General features: G+C 46.1%; 1 protein-coding gene across 1 annotated transcript; it reads right to left on the bottom strand.

Annotated features, from left to right (window-relative positions):
* Positions 1–123: 123 nt before the first annotated feature.
* LOC308153114 (protocadherin gamma-C5-like) lies at positions 124–2,592 on the bottom strand (the record flags this gene model as incomplete). The annotated part of the gene is made up of 1 exon (XM_080526209.1): positions 124–2,592. The coding sequence occupies one exon, from the start codon at positions 2,590–2,592 to the stop codon at positions 124–126; it is 2,469 nt and encodes an 822-aa protein (XP_080382335.1).
* Positions 2,593–19,339: the final 16,747 nt, after the last annotated feature.

Raw genomic sequence — 19,339 nt, 5'->3', positions numbered from 1 at the left:
TATATGAAACAGATGAGAGGGAGATAGAAGCACTGTGTAAGTGTATGCGTCACTAACGACAATCTGCTGTCTTTGTTTATTGACGTCACAGTACAAAAGACGAGAACATTAACCGTCACATCACTACTCATCGCTGCTCACCTGCTGGCTCTCAAAGGTCCAGGCGCTGTCGGGTAAAGACGCGTCTAGGACGTTGATCATCTCCTTAAAGTCAGTGGTGCTGCTGGGCTTAACGAAGGTGAAATCACTGAACTCTGACATGGGAGAGAGACAGGACCTGAACGACTGACTCTGAGACAACATGTCCCCTCCCAGGACCTCCACGTACTTAATAGGCCCGTCAGAGTTGAGCTGGATCTGCAGGTTTCTGTTGGGGTTCTTGTAGCCGTCATAGTCGGCCCGTCTCATGCAGCAACTACCGCTGCTTCTGCTGTTTCTAACGCACTTCACAGCTAAGATCACAAAAGTCAACAGAGACAGCACTGACACCAAGGCCAGAGAGAGGATCAAGTAAAGGGTGATTCTGCCGCTTTTCTTGCTGGGCTCTGGCGCTTTCTGCCGGAGGTCCAAGATGGGTTCGTGGAGCCCGTCCTCTACCAGTATGGCCACTGTGACTGTGGAGGACTGGACCGGCTCCCCGTCGTCCTTTATCTCTATCAGCAGCCTCTGTGAGGAGTCGTCCTGCTCGGACACGGCGCGTTTAGTCCTGACCTCCCCTGTGTACAGATTGACAGTGAACAGAGACGCGTCTGTGGCCTCCGCCAGCTTATAGGAGATCCAGGCGTTATGGCCCGAGTCTGCGTCCACGGCCGTTACCTTCGTAACCAGGTGGCCCGCTTTAGCGGAGCGAGGCATCTTCTGATGAGAGAGCGAGCCCAGGACAGCGGAGGGGTAAATAACAGCGGGGGCATTGTCGTTCTGGTCCAGGATAAAAACATGGACAGTGGCGTTGCTGCTCAGAGAGGGAGAGCCGTGGTCCTTTGCCTGCACCACAATCTGAAACACCTTCAGTTTCTCATAGTCAAACGAGTGCATGCTGTAGATGCTGCCGTTATCAGAGTTCATGTACACGTAGGAGGACACAGACACGTCCTGCACTTTAGAGTCTAGGATGGAGTAGGAGATCTTGGCATTATCTCCGAAATCCAGGTCAGAGGCGGATACTGAGTAGAGTATGGCGCCTGGTAATCCATTCTCTTTTAAATACACATTATAGGAGGGCTGAGTGAATTTAGGGGGGTTGTCGTTGACGTCTATGATACTGACAGGTATAGTTTTCTTGGTAGTCAGGGGAGGAGAGCCCGAATCACTGGCTGTTATCTCAATTTTATACTCTGAGAAGTTCTCGCGGTCTAAAACACCACTAGTAATCAATGCGTAGTTATTAGAAAATGAAGATTTCAGACTAAAAGGATAGCCTCGCGGGAGTTGTAAGGTAACTTTACCGTTATCCCCGGAGTCAAGGTCCCGGGCACTGATCAAAGCCACAACCGTTCCACTGGGTGCATCCTCGCGCACCGGGCTCGGTGGGGAGGTGAGAACTATTCCGGGAGCGTTGTCATTAACGTCGATTACCTCCACATGAACACTACAATGTCCCTCCATTTTAGGAATACCCTTATCTTTTGCACTGATGTCAATTTCATAATGTGTAGTGCTCTCAAAATCTAATTTCCCTTTCAGGAATATTTTTCCCAAAACAGAATCAATCTCAAACAAAGACAGTATCGAATCTGGTGTATGCACACCAAACGAATATTCAATATTCCCGTTTTGACCCTCATCAACGTCTGTTGCAGCAGGTTTAACTATAAAAGTACCCTCGCCACTGTTTTCGCTGATAGACACCTTATAAACGGGCTTTTCAAAAATGGGAACATTGTCATTTATATCAAGCACTTTAATAATTATTTGTGAGATTCCAGATCTGACGGGACTGCCTCCGTCGAGGGCCGTTAATAACAGTCGGTGGACGGATTTTCTCTCTCGGTCCAGAGGTTTCGCCAGGACCAGTTCTGGGACTTTTCTTCCACCTGCGAGTTCTTTAACTTTTAAACTAAAACATTCGTCTTTACTAAGGGTGTACGACTTCAGTGAATTACTCCCAACATCTGGGTCTTGTGCACTTTCCAAAGGGAAGCGTACACCTGCAGCAGTTGATTCTGCTATCTCTAATGTTACTTCCTTTGACGGGAAATTCGGGGAATTATCATTAATATCTTGTATGTCAACCTCAACGCGATACAGTTGTAGCGGGTTTTCTATAACAACCTGCAGCGGTAAAACGCAGCTGGCGCTTTGTCCGCATAAAGTCTCTCTGTCTATTCTCTCATTGACGACCAGCTCGCCCTTCCCCGCATCCACACTGAAATACTGCTTCCCTGCCTCGGAGGCGACGCGCAGTTTACGGTCAAAAATCTCAGATAGTCCCAAACCCAGATCTTTAGCTAGATTTCCTACCACAGAGCCCTGTTTCAGTTCCTCCGGGATGGTGTAGCGAGTCTGTCCGTCTATTGTACTCCACAAGAGAAAGAAATGATGCCACCAAAGAGCATGCCATCTCCAGTCTCGGTATCCCATTCTCTTTGTCATCCCTGATCCGTTACAATGTGTTCACCATTGAAATACTGTATTTTCCAGAACAAAGATTAGCCTATTATTAAAATCCATCCGAATACTGCATATTCCAGTTAGCATTTTACATAATTTTGAATCACGATGATGATAGTGTTTTCAGATTGTATTTCATCTCCGTGTGTGAGCGCATCCCTCTCTCTCCTCCAGCTCTGGGCATTGTAAGGGTTACGATGCTGTGGATGGGGGGAGGGAGTAGATCTCTTTGTACAGTTCTGCGTGTTATTGGTGCACAACACAAATCTCTAACATCCAATAAGGTACACCAGAATAGGCTTCTTAAAGCCACAGTAGTCCCTCCTCCATGCGCTCCACAAAGCAGAGTGAGTGGGAATAATGGAACCATGTTTTCCATTATAAACTAATGTGTTGCCTTACCAAAATAGTGGCTTGACGTTATATACGAGAACAAAGTATCCCATCTCTGTGCACAGTACTGAAAGTGTGAGAGCAATATCCTTTCAATATACGTGGTGTATATTAAAATAAACATTTGTGGTGAGACAGTTATCACTAGATATGTGCTTTATTTTGTATAGGCTATTGTCAAATGTCATTTTTGTCATGCCATAGGCCTCGTTTAATTCCTTCGAAACAACAATTAATTATTCTGTATGTCACTAGTGTTGACAATATATGAAAGCTAGAAGAAAATAGAAAAAACATGTAATGTTTTAGTATTCGAATGAAGCCCAATATAACGAAGCATTACGGCTATATGCCAGGGGCGGATTTAGGATTGTAGGAGATCCGGGGCTTAGCCCAGAGGGAGAATATAATGTGCGCACGGAGCGCGCCGGAAAAATTTGCCTTCAACCTTCAACTTACCACCACCTTAAAGCGGACAAAAGGCACTGGAGAACAACATATACATTCACACCCTTTAATGAAGCAAACTAATTGTGGTGGTTCTGGGCACAGAGGGAGGTCAGCACACGTAGCTCCCCCTGCAGGCCAGAACGCGCCATTGAATAGCAGCTGACCTGTATTACAAAATAGACAGTAAACACACACACACACACACACACACACACAAGTCAGTCACCATTATATTTGTATAGAATTACATAATTGATGGGCTGAGGCTAGTTATGTTACAGTATGTATATCAGGGCAGACTCTGTGCTCACCACTTATATTGTATTTAGAGTCTTGTCCTGTGTTATATGACGATATATTACATGTATTGTTGGCCTGTGTATAGTACTGAAATAAAATTCCCCCTGGGACATTAAACAAACTTAGTTAGTTACATCTTACATCTTAGGATAGATTTGAGTCATGTTCTGTATACATACATACTACCATAAGGGCATACTTAATGTGGTTACTCCATGTTTACTAGCTGTAACATTAACGTTACATCATTCTTTTTCACTAGTTACTCAGTCAACCAGAGTGCAGATATCAAAGACTATCAGCCTGTTCTTCACTTTATTTGTATAAGTATTATCCTTTGTTTGATTTCTTACCATGTACCGTAACAGTACCTTGCTATGTTTCATTTTCATTATAACATAACGTTATGTTATGATAGCCAGCTAGCATTAGCAAACCGGAAAAGTAGTGTCAGTGAGTCAGTCACCTTTCTAATAAGATTCACAAACCTGAAACATCATCTATGTCATCATCACTGCTGGTGATGTCATTGTTGTCAGCTGCTGATACTGCTGCTGCAACAGTTCTTGGCGCTTGTTTTGTTGAAAAAAACTTTCGGATATCCATCCTTACAATTTTGCAAGTCAGGCACTGATTGAGATCACTTCTTCTTCAGGGCAGGGCAGGCTACGCAGTACGCAGGCTAATGTCGCGCAGCTGCTGCCTCTCTGTTGGACTCCGGTACTGCACGTTACTCACGAGAGTTTTTTTATTTTATTTTTTAAAGTAAAACATTCGGGGCTTTTCAGAAAACATCCGGGGCTTGAGCCCAAGTAGCCACCCCCTAGCCCCGCCCCTACTAATATGATCTGACATACACATGAAAATACTTCACAACAAGTGTAACTGAGATTTTATTTACATCTCATCAACCAAAACACTATTGGTTCAACTGGATGACAGCTGTCCACACCAATGGTGCTGAAATGCTGATATTCTAAACCCTAAACCAAGGAAAACGGGGACACTCTATAGAGCTGGTACAAAGGATACACATGTAATCATTTAGCAGAAATAGTCAGCTTCTCTTTATACCAAAACAAAGAAATATATGTAATTTATTCACAGTCCTGATAAATCATTGTGAGTGAAGACCTGGAGAACTTGAAAGAGACACAGTTGGACATGTTTTGTTCAGCTGAAATAGTAATGGGCTGAAATATTTGAGTAGCCTACATAATACGACTAAAATAGGAAGCAATTGTCTGTAGAATGGTGCAACAAAAACTTGATGAAATACATCATACAGTAAAACCCAATCTTGAATCTGACATAATTCAAAATCAATACTGTGGTGAAGTTGAACGTCACTGGAGACTCACAGAAGCACAGCGCTGTAACACTGGCAAGCAATACAGATATTTGGCTTTCAAACTTGATCCCATGCTACATATACCTACATGTACCAGTACCAATGTATCGAAAATGAAATAGAAATATCTTGTCATAATAAAATCGCTAAAATAGCTTTATTTACTAGTCTCGTATAGAGCTTCCATTACAAACTTGCTATGTTTGTCCACAGACAACTTCGTTGTCATAGCATTATTTCATTATGATGCAATCACTATGTATCGGCCTATCAGGCATAACTAAAAGTGTGATGTCATAATTACTGAAAGATCTAAGCGATGTATGTTATGATGATATCACACCGGCAGTGACATACATTTTTTAATTTCTTCACTATGATGATATACATCACACACAAGATGGATATAAACCAGAATCTAAACCGTCATATACTATTTTCATCGCTGCTCACCTGCTGGCTCTCAAAGGTCCAGGCGCTGTCGGGTAAAGACGCGTCTAGGACGTTGATCATCTCCTTAAAGTCAGTGGTGCTGCTGGGCTTAACGAAGGTGAAATCACTAAACTCTGACATGGGAGAGAGACAGGACCTGAACGACTGACTCTGAGACAACATGTCCCCTCCCAGGACCTCCACGTACTTAATAGGCCCGTCAGAGTTGAGCTGGATCTGCAGGTTTCTGTTGGGGTTCTTGTAGCCGTCATAGTCGGCCCGTCTCATGCAGCAACTACCGCTGCTTCTGCTGTTTCTAACGCACTTCACAGCTAAGATCACAAAAGTCAACAGAGACAGCACGGACACCGAGGCCAGAGAGAGGATCAAGTAAAGGGTGATTCTGCCGCTTTTCTTGCTGGGCTCTGGCGCTTTCTGCCGGAGGTCCAAGATGGGTTCGTGGAGCCCGTCCTCTACCAGTATGGCCACTGTGACTGTGGCGGACTGGACCGGCTCCCCGTCGTCCTTTATCTCTATCAGCAGCCTCTGTGAGGAGTCGTCCTGCTCGGACACGGCGCGTTTAGTCCTGACCTCCCCTGTGTACAGATTGACAGTGAACAGAGACCCGTCTGTGGCCTCCGCCAGCTTATACGAGATCCAGGCGTTATGGCCCGAGTCTGCGTCCACGGCCGTTACCTTAGTAACCAGGTGGCCCGCTTTAGCGGAGCGCGGCATCTTCTGATGAGAGAGCGAGCCCAGGACAGCGGAGGGGTAAATAACAGCGGGGGCATTGTCGTTCTGGTCCAGGATAAAAACATGGACAGTGGCGTTGCTGCTCAGAGAGGGAGAGCCGTGGTCCTTTGCCTGCACCACAATCTGAAACACCTTCAGTTTCTCATAGTCAAACGAGTGCATGCTGTAGATGCTGCCGTTATCAGAGTTCATGTACACGTAGGAGGACACAGACACGTCCTGCACTTTGGAGTCTAGGATGGAGTAGGAGATCTTGGCATTATCGCCCATGTCTGGATCAGTGGCGGATACTGAACATAATATTTTCCCTGGTGCGTAATTCTCTTTCACATACACTGTGTAGGATCGCTGCGTAAAACGTGGTGGATTGTCATTCACATCTAAAACATCAACAGTGATTATTTTCTTACTAGATAACGGCGGTTTGCCCGAATCACTCACACTGATCTCTATGCTATACTGAGAATGACTCTCACAGTCAAGAGGCGCATTCGTTACCAATGCGTAATGTTTGGAGACGGACGGGTTCAATTTGAATGGAGATTTTGGAGACAGGCTTAACCTCACCTTTCCATTATTTCCAGAATCCGGGTCTTTTGCGCTTATCAGAGCGATCACGGTCCCGATAGCAGAATCTTCTGGGACAGGTGTGGTTAAAGATGTCACAATGATCTCCGGTACATTGTCGTTGATGTCAATTATTTTAATTTCAACACTGCAATGTCCATCCATCTCTGGGTTACCTTTGTCTTTAGCGAGAATATCGAATTTATGTAAGGTTGTGAGTTCATAATCTAGCTGCCCTTTCACAACAATCACTCCTGTTATTTGGTCGATATCAAACAACGCTATCAGAGATTCTAGCGTTTGTTCCCCAAAGAAATACTCGATCTCTCCATTCAGTCCTTCATCTGGATCGGTCGCTTTAACGCGTAATACCTCAGTGCCCGGTGAAACATTTTCTTTCACACTGGCCTCGTAAAGCTGCCTCTCAAACTGCGGTGCGTTATCATTAATATCAAGAACCATGATACTAATCTCAGAGGTTCCTGAATGCACCGGATCACCCCCGTCTACAGCGGTGAGAATAAGCTTGTGTACAGGCTGCTTCTCTCGGTCAAGAGCTTTTTCAAGGATAAGTTCAGGGACTTTGGTTCCATCCTTATGATTTTTTATGTTTATCTTGAAGTGGTCGTTTTTGTTAATGGTGTAAGAGCGAATTGTATTCGCAGCTACGTCAGGATCTAGCGCACTTTCGAGAGGAAATCGTGCTCCTGGGTTTATTGATTCGGCTATCTTCAACACTCGTTCTTTAGTAAGAAAACTGGGAGAATTGTCATTAATATCCTGTATTTCTATCTCGACCCGGTGGAGCTGCAAGGGGTTTTCTATCACGACCTCCAAAGGCAATAGACACGGAACGCTTTGTCCACACATATCATCTCTGTCTATCCTCTCACTCACGACCAGCTCTCCCTTCCCCAGGTCCACACTGAAATACTGCTTACCAGCCTCCGAGGTTATCCGTAATTTACGACGGTAAAGCTCAGATAGTCCCAAACCCAGATCTTTCGCTAGATTTCCTACCACAGAGCCCTGTTTCAGTTCCTCCGGGATGGTGTAGCGAGTCTGTCCCTCTATTGTACTCCACAAGATAAAGAAATGATGGCACCACAGCAGCACCTGCCACACAGTCAGTCTATTCCACATTGTTCCTCAACACACACAACAAAAAAACGCTATAATTTTCATACAAAATTCGTCCCCTCGCAGGAATGGTAATGGAGAACGGGTAATCTAATGTCTCTCAAACACATTGTGTCGGAGACGCTTTGTGTCTAAATGCGCATCCCTCTCTCTCCTCTCTCTCCTCCAGCTCTGAGCATAAGGGTTACGATGGATGGGGGGAGGGAGTAGATCTCTTTGTACAGTTCTGCATGTTATTGGTGCACAGTGCCAAGCACAGTCAACCAGTCAGGACTTAGCAGTGTTTTAAAGGTACAGTGACAGTATGTGAATTTGGGAATAATCACACTTCCATATGAGTGCAATTAATTCTTTTGTTCAGCTATCCCTATTCACCCCACCTACAATTGTTGCAGCATGCTATACTACTACTACTAACCAATAATCACAGAACCAATTTCCATCATAATACGAGGTTGTAAAATCGTTTTGTAATTTATTTATTTCTAATTTAATTTGACCAATTTATTAAATTGTTATCTTGTAGTCTTAAAGAGATTACAGATGGCATATACGTCTATAAATAACACTAGTGTTACTCATGCTGTGCGGCGGGGGTTACACAGTTCTGTGCATATGCTCTATGTGTCCACTGTTCCATTGCCTTTTGATGTGTGTGTGTGTGTGTGTGTGTGTGTGTGTGTGTGTGTGTGTGTGTGTGTGTAGAGGACAGAGGCTCTTCGTTGCCGTCCTGTGGTAAAAGAAAGCAATCGCAGCCTGTTACCTCACCAGAGCGCCCCACGAGGCTCAGGAAAAAATTATTATATCCATACTGGCTTAAAAATGCCCGTATGGAGGTCTATAGAGCAATGGAAAGGGAGGGGAAGTGCACACATGCGCTCTCTCTCTTGCCCTCTCTCTTTCTCGCTCTCCCTCTCCCTCTCTCACATACATACATGCCACACATGCAAACAAATTGCCCTAATTCCATGATATGAACCAATCACTGACGAAGTGGATATCTAGCCCCATATTGTTATCAAATCCTTTGATAGGACGTTTCTTCGTCATTCACCAATCAACAGCGTTCGTTCATAAAATGCTATAAGTGAAATCCCTCCAGGTCTGCCTAGCAACAAACAGCACCGGCGTCTGATTAATGGGGCTACCGTAAATAAAATAGAGCGAAGCCACCGACCCACAAAGGAAGTGCACCAACATTAAACATTTCACATGGTACACATCAAATAACATGACTTTAAGAAATATAAATTATTATTTATATATAAACCATCTAGTAATAAAAGGCTTTTCCATAGGATTAGATGTTCGTCTATTTGGGTCTGAGCGACAAAGAGAGAGAGAGAGAGAGATGAAAGGAGGGAAAGAGACAGGGAGGGTGCACACGCGGCCATAAAGCGCTAGAGCGCGTTTCAGCACCACAGAGGCGGACAGCGCCACACAGGCGGCCAGCTCGCGCTGCTGCATGCTGGTGGAACCGGGCACGTGGGGGAGCACGCACATGCACGCGCACGCACGCACGCACGCACGCGCACACACACAGCCCTCTCCGAACAAAGCCACGCTTGAAAACAAAACATCCTACTTCCCATTCTCAGTTCAACAACCTTCCTTTTCTGCTCAGTGCACATGCGTGGACGAGCCAATATGAGAAAAACAATCAACCCTCATGTGAATATCATATCGTCTTGATCCAGCAAATCCTTTGTTTCATGTGTTATAAATGTACTGGACAATTATGGCGCATTGCACACATCAGAACGTGTTTAGTCGGGGGAAATACTCTTTGGATTCTTTTATACTCTTATACTTCAAAAAAATGTAAACACCACTTGTATGCATGATGCATTAATGCATTTTATGAATTAGCATTTAGCACATTTATGCAGTACGCACAGAAGCTGGTCCATGACAGAAACATGTATTTATTCCTCAACTTGAAGGTATACATCTTTACTCTGCTAAAATGCATAACATAGTAATGCAATGTGTACATACATGTAGGAGTGATCTCATTAGGTTATTTATAAAGCATATTGTTTAAAATAGCATATTTCATATGTCAACACACAGTCAAATACGCTGTTGCTGATAGCTCATCTCACTGTGTGTCTGCATCGCACGCACGCACGCACACGCACGCGCACACACACACACACACACACACACACACACACACACACCTAGATTCATAAAACACATTTTCCGCAGGGTCAGCCTCCCCTTCATGTTTGATATAGGAGTCACTATATGATTGAAATCTAAAGTGTATGGGGTATCATCATGTATAACCAACATATACTGTACTGGGTGGTACAGAGATAGTGTAGGCCTACAGTGGGTCCTGTCTGTCTGTTTTGTTGTCTGTCTGTCTGTCTTGTATAGTCCTCCCTCCAGTAGAATCATGCATGTGTGTAGAATGTGTGTTCTGATGCTAGTACTGTTATTACTGAAAGTATTTTCTTACCTTAATTGGAGGGACAAGAGAGTGGCAGCAGACACATCAGGAGCAGCAGCAAAGGGAAGACATGAAAGAGAAAAAGAAGACAAGAAGAGATACTGGTTAGAGTTGTGAACAGCATACTCAGCGTGGCTTTGGAGACAGACCACCCAGATACTTACCATCCAGCTCCTCACGGTAATGTACTGTATAATTCTCAGTTACCCATGACTTGGAGATTGTGTTGAGTGTATTCAAGTAACTGTGATTTTTGGCCTAACGGCCAGCCATGATATTGTGTCCAAACAATCTCATCAAAGCAAAACCAAACAAGAAAAAAAACATGGATTCAATCAAATTGAATATTCCCCTCAGTGATGTTTCTTTGAGAGAGAGAGAGAGAGAGAGAGAGAGAGAGAGAGAGAGAGAGAGAGAGAGAGAGAGAGAGAGAGAGAGACTCAGAGAAAGAGACAGAGAAAGACCAAGAGACAGAGAAAGAGGTAGAGAGAGACAAAGAGACAGAGAAAGAGGTAGAGAGAGACAAAGAGACAGAGAAAGAGACAAAGAGAGACAGAGAGAGAGACAGACACAAAGAGGGATGGAAAGAGGAAACTGTGTATCTTTAGCTCTGAGAGAGACTGGAAAAAGAATAGAAATACCACAACACTCCTATAGACCTGGCCCTTGTACTTAGGAGTGTGGTACCGCATCTGCAGGGCCCAGTCACCCTGCTGACAGCACCAGTTTAAAGGAGACTGTGAGCCAGTCTGGAGCTGCAGCAGAGGAACACTACCCACTCAGCACCAGCAGGGGGACACCAGGCCATGCCCAGGGATAGAACATGTATGCTTAATTCATGAGTTCCTTTCACGCTCTGTGTGTGTGTGTGTGTGTGTGTGTGTGTGTGCGTGTGTGTGTGTGTGTGTGTGTTCACTTTTGCAGACAAGACAGAACAAAGCAACAGAGGCAGGAAAGACAGCCTGGGGGAAACACACACCCTACAGCAGTGTGTAGGTCTTTGTGTGTTACACTGTATGTATACACACACACACACACATATATATATATACTGTATATATATATATATATATAGAGATATAGATATAGATATAGATATAGATATAGATATAGATATATTTATACCAAAATGGTAATGTAAGAAACACAAGAGACATAATAGCCACCGTTACAGCTGCATATGCAGGTTTCTGTGCTGGGTACAGAATGTGTTGCTTTTACTCGACGCCTTCTGAAAATCTAGCGAAGCTGTTGAAAGTGGTGTCTAAAATAAGCCCTCGTTCACGCCGGAACAGAAGGGCACTGCCACAGAGAGAAGGCAGCATCCATCCCACACACAGAGAGAGGGAGGTAGAGCCTTCACCCCACCCCCACCTCTCCTAGCTTCACCCTCCCTCCCCCACCCTCCCCCGCCTATCCCCATGCCCTGAGCCTGAGGACACTGCACCTCTCTGTCCCAGCCAGGGGTGGTGGTGCCTCCTGCCCCCTCAGCTGTATGTGCCTACCACACACCAAACCCTGCACCTGCTGCCACCCCCCCCCTGTGGCTCTGACAGCAATGGTACGGTCCAGACAAGTGAGTCAGCTTGTTGCCGTGGCAACCCATCCCATGTCTCTCTTCCTGTGGGCTTGCGCTGATGAAAAAAAAAAAAGAAGAGGAAAAAAAGGTCTAGATAAAATACAGCATGGAGGAAGAAAGAGAAGAGGGGGAAGGAGAGAGGGTTGTGGAGCAGCGTCTTTGTACAAGAGATCTCTCACTCTCACACTTCTGTAACTGAAGCATTTATGACTCTAGGTATATGAATCAATAAGTGACAAATCTAATGTAAGAATTCGCAGGATTGTGAACACCAACACATGGTTGCATAAAGACACTCAGAGCGAATGACTCATCCTCAGTAAGGGACAGAACACAGTGTCGCTCTGGTGGTAAACACAGCGGCGTACGCAGGTGTGACTTTGGACGCTCCAACGCCTCATGGCTGGAAATAGGACAAACACAGGACACACCTAACACAGGACAAAATGTTCTGGACCGAGCATATCTCTCTCTCTCTCTCTCCTCTCTTTCTCTCTCTCTCTCTCCCACTGCAGCAGAATGGTGCAGCTGGAGAGGGGGGAGGGGAGGGAAAGGAAGCAGAGAGAGAAAGAACGAGATCAGGAGGAAAGAGGAGAGGACTGAATGGATCCTGAACGTCTGATAGAGGACACACTTGCAGTGCCCGATCATGACCCAAGTCATTATCACTATCTCACTATCTTAGCCATTATATTATTCATTGACATCACCGCTGGTGATGATCACGATGTAATGATAAACATAGTATATCAATCACTGTCATTGTGATAACCATGATAATCATGTTGAATTCATGGACTGTACAGTGTCTCCTTCGGTCCTTCTTCCTCCTGTGTGTATAGCAGGTTTACACCCCAGGCGACGGCTGACTGACTCACTTGACCTGGTTTCAGATCAGATCAGAGCAAAATGGCGACGGTGACGTCTACGCAAACTGAACGATCAGAACAGTACACTCACACACCAGCCCTGACCTGAACCCTGAGACAGAGTGAGTGAGTGAGTGAGTGAGTGAGTGAGTGAGTGTGTGTGTGTGTGTGTACGTATATGTGTATAGTGTATAAGTCTGGCATTGCCCCATTGTCAAACTCTTCTGATAATCCCTGGTGTAATCCCTTCCAGAGGATCAGCATGTACAGACCTATGAGGCATTACGACCGGAACAGTCACACACACACACACACACACATAAACACACATCAATCAATCAATCGAATACCAGACACAACACAATCCACGGCATACAAAAAGACCTGTGTCTATATAGAGTTAGAGAGCAATACTTCTGACTGTGTGTGGTTGGTGGGTGTGTGTGTGTGCATGTGTGTATTTGTGTGTCTATGTGGGAGCGTGAGCGTGAGCGTGGGTGTGTGTGTGTGTGTGTGTGTGTAACAAATATGTCCCACCAAAGCTAAAACACTGCGCTGCTTCACATCAAACTAGCATGGTGAAAAACTAGCATGGATGGTGGTTATTTCATTTGATTGGGTCAATAAAAGAACCATTCCAATGACCACACCGCAGGGACACATTATATTCCAGCTCAAAGAACAGCCCAGCTCCCCAGAACGAAGCACATCCCTCAGGGGTGACTGTCCAGAGGTACAGAGTGAGGGTAGCGGTGTTGAACAGGGGGGACAGTGACAACTCCCCGTCATGGCCTGCTTCGAGAAGACACAGGATGATGTCACGTTGCCATGTGATACAGTACAGTGTTGTTGTAGTGTCAGGAGGAGAAAATGGACAGATAACCTGAGGGAAAGCAGGACCCGAGGGGTGGAGGTGTAGCCTAGAGGTTAGAGAGGCCGGCTAGAATCGGAAGGTCGCTGGTTCGATCCCCGCCTCAGGAGGGAGGGCTGCTGGTGACTGGAGGGTTGCTGGCATCCTATCTAAGGCGCGACCACTGCTGTTGGGCCCTTGAGCTATATCTTAACGGCGTAAACACTTAGCACAAACACAGGCGCTGGCCAGGGGTGTTGGTGGGGGTGTGCCTGAAATGTTACAGCTATTGTTTTAAGGCCAGAATGTTTCAGCACATTTGATGGCACTTGACCTGCTCATTGTTATGAACACACCTCTATTTCCACTACTCCAATGTTTTACTTAGTTACTGTCGACACACATTGCACGTGCACAGTTGTGCATGTAGCAGTGTGTGTGCGCGCGCTTGTGTGTGAGATGAGCCAGAGAGGATGAAGTCACACACACACATCTTCCAGATATCTCATCTAGGATCTTGTGTAGGGAGGCAGATAGAGTCCAGGAGTAGAGCTTTTAACCCCCACTTTCCAGACTAGGACACACACACACACACACACACACAGACACAGACACAGACACAGACACAGACACAGACACACACACACACACACACACACATACAGTAGACACACAGACACACAGACACACACACACACACACACACACACACACAAACACACACAGTACACACGTACACACAGACACACACACACACACACACACACACACACACACACACACAAACACACACAGCTAAGACCCCATGCTGATCAGCATACACACCCGCCATAAACCCTGCTCAAAAGACTAACATCAGAGCACTGATCATCAGACACCAGCACACGGACATAAACAGCTGCTCACCAGATGGCCGAGGGAGGAAGTAGAAACCACCGTTTGGGGCTGTGGGAGAGCAGCTTCCCATCATATCACTGTGGCTAGATAGAAGTTCAGGAAACTCAAGCTCCATGGCCAGTACTGAGAGTCAAAATGGCTGCCAGTGATTCACTTGGAGGCAGGGCCAGGTCTAGACTAGTAGCTTCCTGTCAATGGAACTGGAGCAAACCACTTTTGAGATAGAGGTCCCTCAACTGGGATGTGAATATCTATAAGAGAGTGTGTAACAGAACCAGAAGTGGGCGTTCCAACCCCACAAAATAATATTAATAATTATTATTATTAATAATAGTAATAATAATAACAATAATAAAAACAATAATAATAATAAAAACAATAACTATAACCATAATGATAATAATGAATTTATTTTGGATAGTGCTTTTCTCAGTACTCAAAGAGACTACATTCCATGGAGAGAATAAAAAATAGCTAGATAAATAATACAAAAGTAAAACAAAAGCACTGTAAAAAACTAGTAAAATAGTTTCAACGTTTAAAAAGATGGGCTTTGAGGGATCCTTTGAAGGAGGAGAAGAGTGCTGGATTCTTTGATGTGGTTTACCACATACCATACCATGTATATGCTGGACTGAACCATTCACGAGTTAACTGAGGGGTGCGTGTGTGTGTGTGTGTGTGTGTGTGTGTGTGTGTGTGTGTGTGTGTGTGTGTGTGTGTGTGTGTGGTTTTGACCCCAACAGAGACACTGTGAGCACCAGGATTTACGGCCCTCAGTAAAAGCCTCCCTCGCTAACGAGCCTGAGAACCAGGACTTAACTGTGAAAACACTCCAAACAGGTAAAGCGGACACAGATGTGGGGTGATAATGATGATAGACTGTTTCCAGAGGGACAGAGAGGTTTACTAAATGAAAGAGAGTTTATCTGATGTTTATGAGCAGTGTGTGCCACTCTCTCTCTACACACACACACACACACACACACACACACACACACACACACACACACACACACACACACACACACACAGGATACAGGTAACAACACACACCCATACTCCAGACGTATTTCTAAAAATCCAACATCCGTTCTAAGTGGGTCAGAATTCCCTCCACTCCGATTCCATCTCCATCCATAATAACACTGTCATTAGCATCAACTGCCTGGCTATCAATCCTTAATTGACACATCTAAGGTCACCGCCACCACATGAACATGACTTTTACTTCTCCTCTACTTTATGAGGTAACCGGCCTGGTTACTTCCTGCATGTGGCCTGGGGAGCGCTGTGAATGGAGGCCATATGGAGGGCATTTCCTCCCCTGTGTTAAATGGTAACCATGGACGCCCGGGGGGCCCACAGGCTGGTAATGACCTCTTTATGACACTGCTAGTGGTGAGACGGAGAGAGGGATGCAGAAGGAGGGAGGGAGGGATGCGGAAGGAGGGAGAGAGGGATGCAGAAGAGAATATACAAGCTCTCATCCACCGTCAGTGCTACTGTACAAACAACATGTGACTTTAACCAGCACCGTGCAGCAATCTAGCAACGTTTTCCTCATCTCTCTCTCTTTGTCAGTCTGTCTGTCGGTCAGATTCTCTCTCATTCTTGCTAACACGTCCTCCATATCGTGGAGACTTCTCTGTACACCGCTCTCCTTCTCTCATTCAGCTATGTCCTCCCTCACACTCTCTCAATAATTAACTTGTGTTTCCAACCCCCGTCCTCCCTCCTTTATATCCTCTTCATCCTCTCCTCTCTGAACACACTCTGAGGGCTGTGGTGCAAAATGGCTGCCGCGCATCACTAACGCGGGTGCTGATGGTGGAGGAGGCCAGCTACAGCGACTCTCCTCCCCCTCCCCCACTCTCTCTCTCTCTCTCTTTCTCTCTCTCAGGCTCCCTGCTACTGCCTCCTCCACACTCCATCCTCAATCCTTCACCCCATTGCAATCCTTCCACCTCTCAGTCCCTTCCCTCCCTCCTTCCTCTACCGCTCTCCAATCTCTTCCCTTCTTTTTCTCCCTCCGCTGTCCATCCCTCTCTCATTCCTGTGGAGTGGATGGATGTGCAGTGTGCACCACACCATGCCAGGAATATGGCAGCAGCATGTGAGAGAGGGAACTAGGTCAGTGATAAATAGTGCACTGTCTGAGAGAGAGAGAGAGAGAGAGAGAGAGAGAGAGAGACAGAAACCTCTCCAATGATGCCTCTCAACAGCAGTATCCCAGCTCTTCTTTTATGTTGCTCTATGGCCCTTAAACAGAATTATAGCACTCTATATATACATTCAATCAGCTGATGGCTATCATAATAGCCATCTGAAAAGGTTTGTTCTGGCAGAGGCCTTTAGTCCAGGGTATGTACTATATACTAAAGCTATGTAACTACATTATGCCAGCCAGGTATGTTGTTAGTACACCACTGCTAATTCTATTTTTAGTGTTGAAACACTAATGTCTGTAACAAAGTAGCATGTATGCATGATAATATATATCTTGGCTTGACATAGTAGTTACATAGCTAGTTCCACAGCTATTGACCTTGATAGAAAGCCAGCATAATCTAAAGGAAAGAGGGCCTCATTAATTGAACCACTTAAATGGCACCCTTAATGCATGTAGACCACACATTCTCAGACTCAACTTGCTGCTGCGGTATAGTGACATACCCACTACTTCATTCTCTCAAATGATGATGTGTTTTTATCAATGAAAGATTATCACATAGAGAACAACATTGGCTGGAAATCTGCAATTGTGTAGGCCTATAGTCTAAACAATAAGCTAATTGGACAGAGATACTGTGGGTTGTGCAGAAAATGGGCTACTATTGGTCAGGACAGGAGGGAAACGAGTCTCACCTCCAGGCTCAAGCCCTCTGTGTCTTTGCTTTGCCTTGGTACTGTCCTCGTACCACTGAGGTCAACACTCAACGTACTTTGACTAAAAGGTTGGACGTATTTCACATCACTCTTTCTGGAGTCAGTCGTTCCACACACTTCATAATTGAACACGTGCTTCAAAGTCCCTGTGCCTCCTACGTCACCGTAAAGGGGCGGGTAATACGGAATAACCGGGAGATTCCCATTGGACTTGGAAAACAGGCGCTCATGTCTCCATCTGTAGCATTTCACTGACAGTATGGCTATGATGGAGACGATAAACAGAAAAGAAACTACAGCCAAAGCCAACACTAAGTAAAAAGTCAGGTTGTCATTGTACTCCTTGTCGTGCGTAAAGTCAGTGAACTCCGAGAGCACTTCAGGGAAGCTGTCCGCCACCGCCACGTTAACATTGACTGTAGCTGAACGAGAGGGCTGCCCGTTGTCCTCCACTACAACAGTGAGCCTTTGTTTCACAGCATCTTTATTGAAGAAGACTCCTCAATGTCGGTTTATACTATTTATTCAGACAAAGACATACATAACAAGATATAAACAAACATGAACGATTACTGTTAACCACAATCTGATAATAAGATACATATAACTAATAACAGACTTACGTATAACAGGCAAACACGTCCTAAAGAGAAAGGAGAAACAGCGTGTATCCTCGGACCACCTGGCATCCACAATGGCCACCACAACTTCTCCTAACTCTAACCTCTTAACAGAGAGTACTAAACACATAAACCAATACTATCGCCCCCTAGCGGTCGGGAGTACACTCCACCCTGCATCCCCCCCAGACCGGGGAGCCACGAATCCACGTGGGTCCACGGGCTCAAATCCATTGGCCAGACTCAGCTTCATATCGCTTAGGTGGCCTCCTAGCACGGGCCGGCCGGGCGGGCCGCAGTGGCGACGGCGCAGGAAGAGGTGTAGCGGGAGCCACACCAGCGGGAACTAGGGGCGCGGGGAGAGACGACGCCCCGCCTGAAGGCCCTAGCAGAGAGGGGCCCAGAACAGCAACACGGGGCCCATCCGTCCCCAGCCGGGCGTCACCCTGGGGCACCACTGGACCAGAGGGGGTAGCTAGGGTCAGAGAGTCCAGGGAGGGAGGAGGCAGGGGAGGCGGCGACGGCAGCCGCTGGGTACATGGGGCGACTGGCGTGTAGCCACGGAGGAACCGCCGGTTGCGCAACGTCAGGCGTCCTGAGCCATCAACTCTCACCCGATACTGATCGTGGCCAAGCGACTCCACCACCACCCCAGACCTGTCCCACTTATTGGGGCTCGGGCCCTGCTGATTCTGGATGAACACCCTCTCACCGAGTGCCAGAGGGCGAAGTGGTCTTGAATGAACCCCCAGAGACTCGGTGGTACGGGACATCCGCGTACGAAGGGCATCCTCCTTCACAGCCCATGCCTGACGCCAGAGAGGATGGATATGCGGGTTCGAAAACTTCTCCAGCCTGTTAACGAAGGAGAGCGAGCCTCGAAGGGGGTGACCGAAAATGATCTGTGCTGGTGAGAGGTTGCAGTCTGGGTCGGGTGTGTTACGCAACTGTATCATCGCGCGCAAGAAGCGATCCTGGTCGAGACTGCCTGCCGGGCCACTGTTGGACATCAGAAGCCGCTTCACAGTCTTAACAGCGACCTCCGCTCTCCCGTTAGACTGTGGGAAACTGACGGAGGACACACGATGCCTGATCTGCCATAGGCGGAAGAAGTCCTGAGTGTGGCTTGCCATAAATTCTGGGCCGCCATCGCTTGAAAGCTCCTCAGGCACCCCAAAGGT

This window comes from Nansenia antarctica, assembly GCF_963989245.1.
Source record: "Nansenia antarctica genome assembly, chromosome: 3".
NCBI classification, from domain to species: Eukaryota; Metazoa; Chordata; class Actinopteri; order Argentiniformes; family Microstomatidae; genus Nansenia; species Nansenia antarctica.
This window is presented reverse-complemented; position numbering and strand designations above follow the sequence as displayed.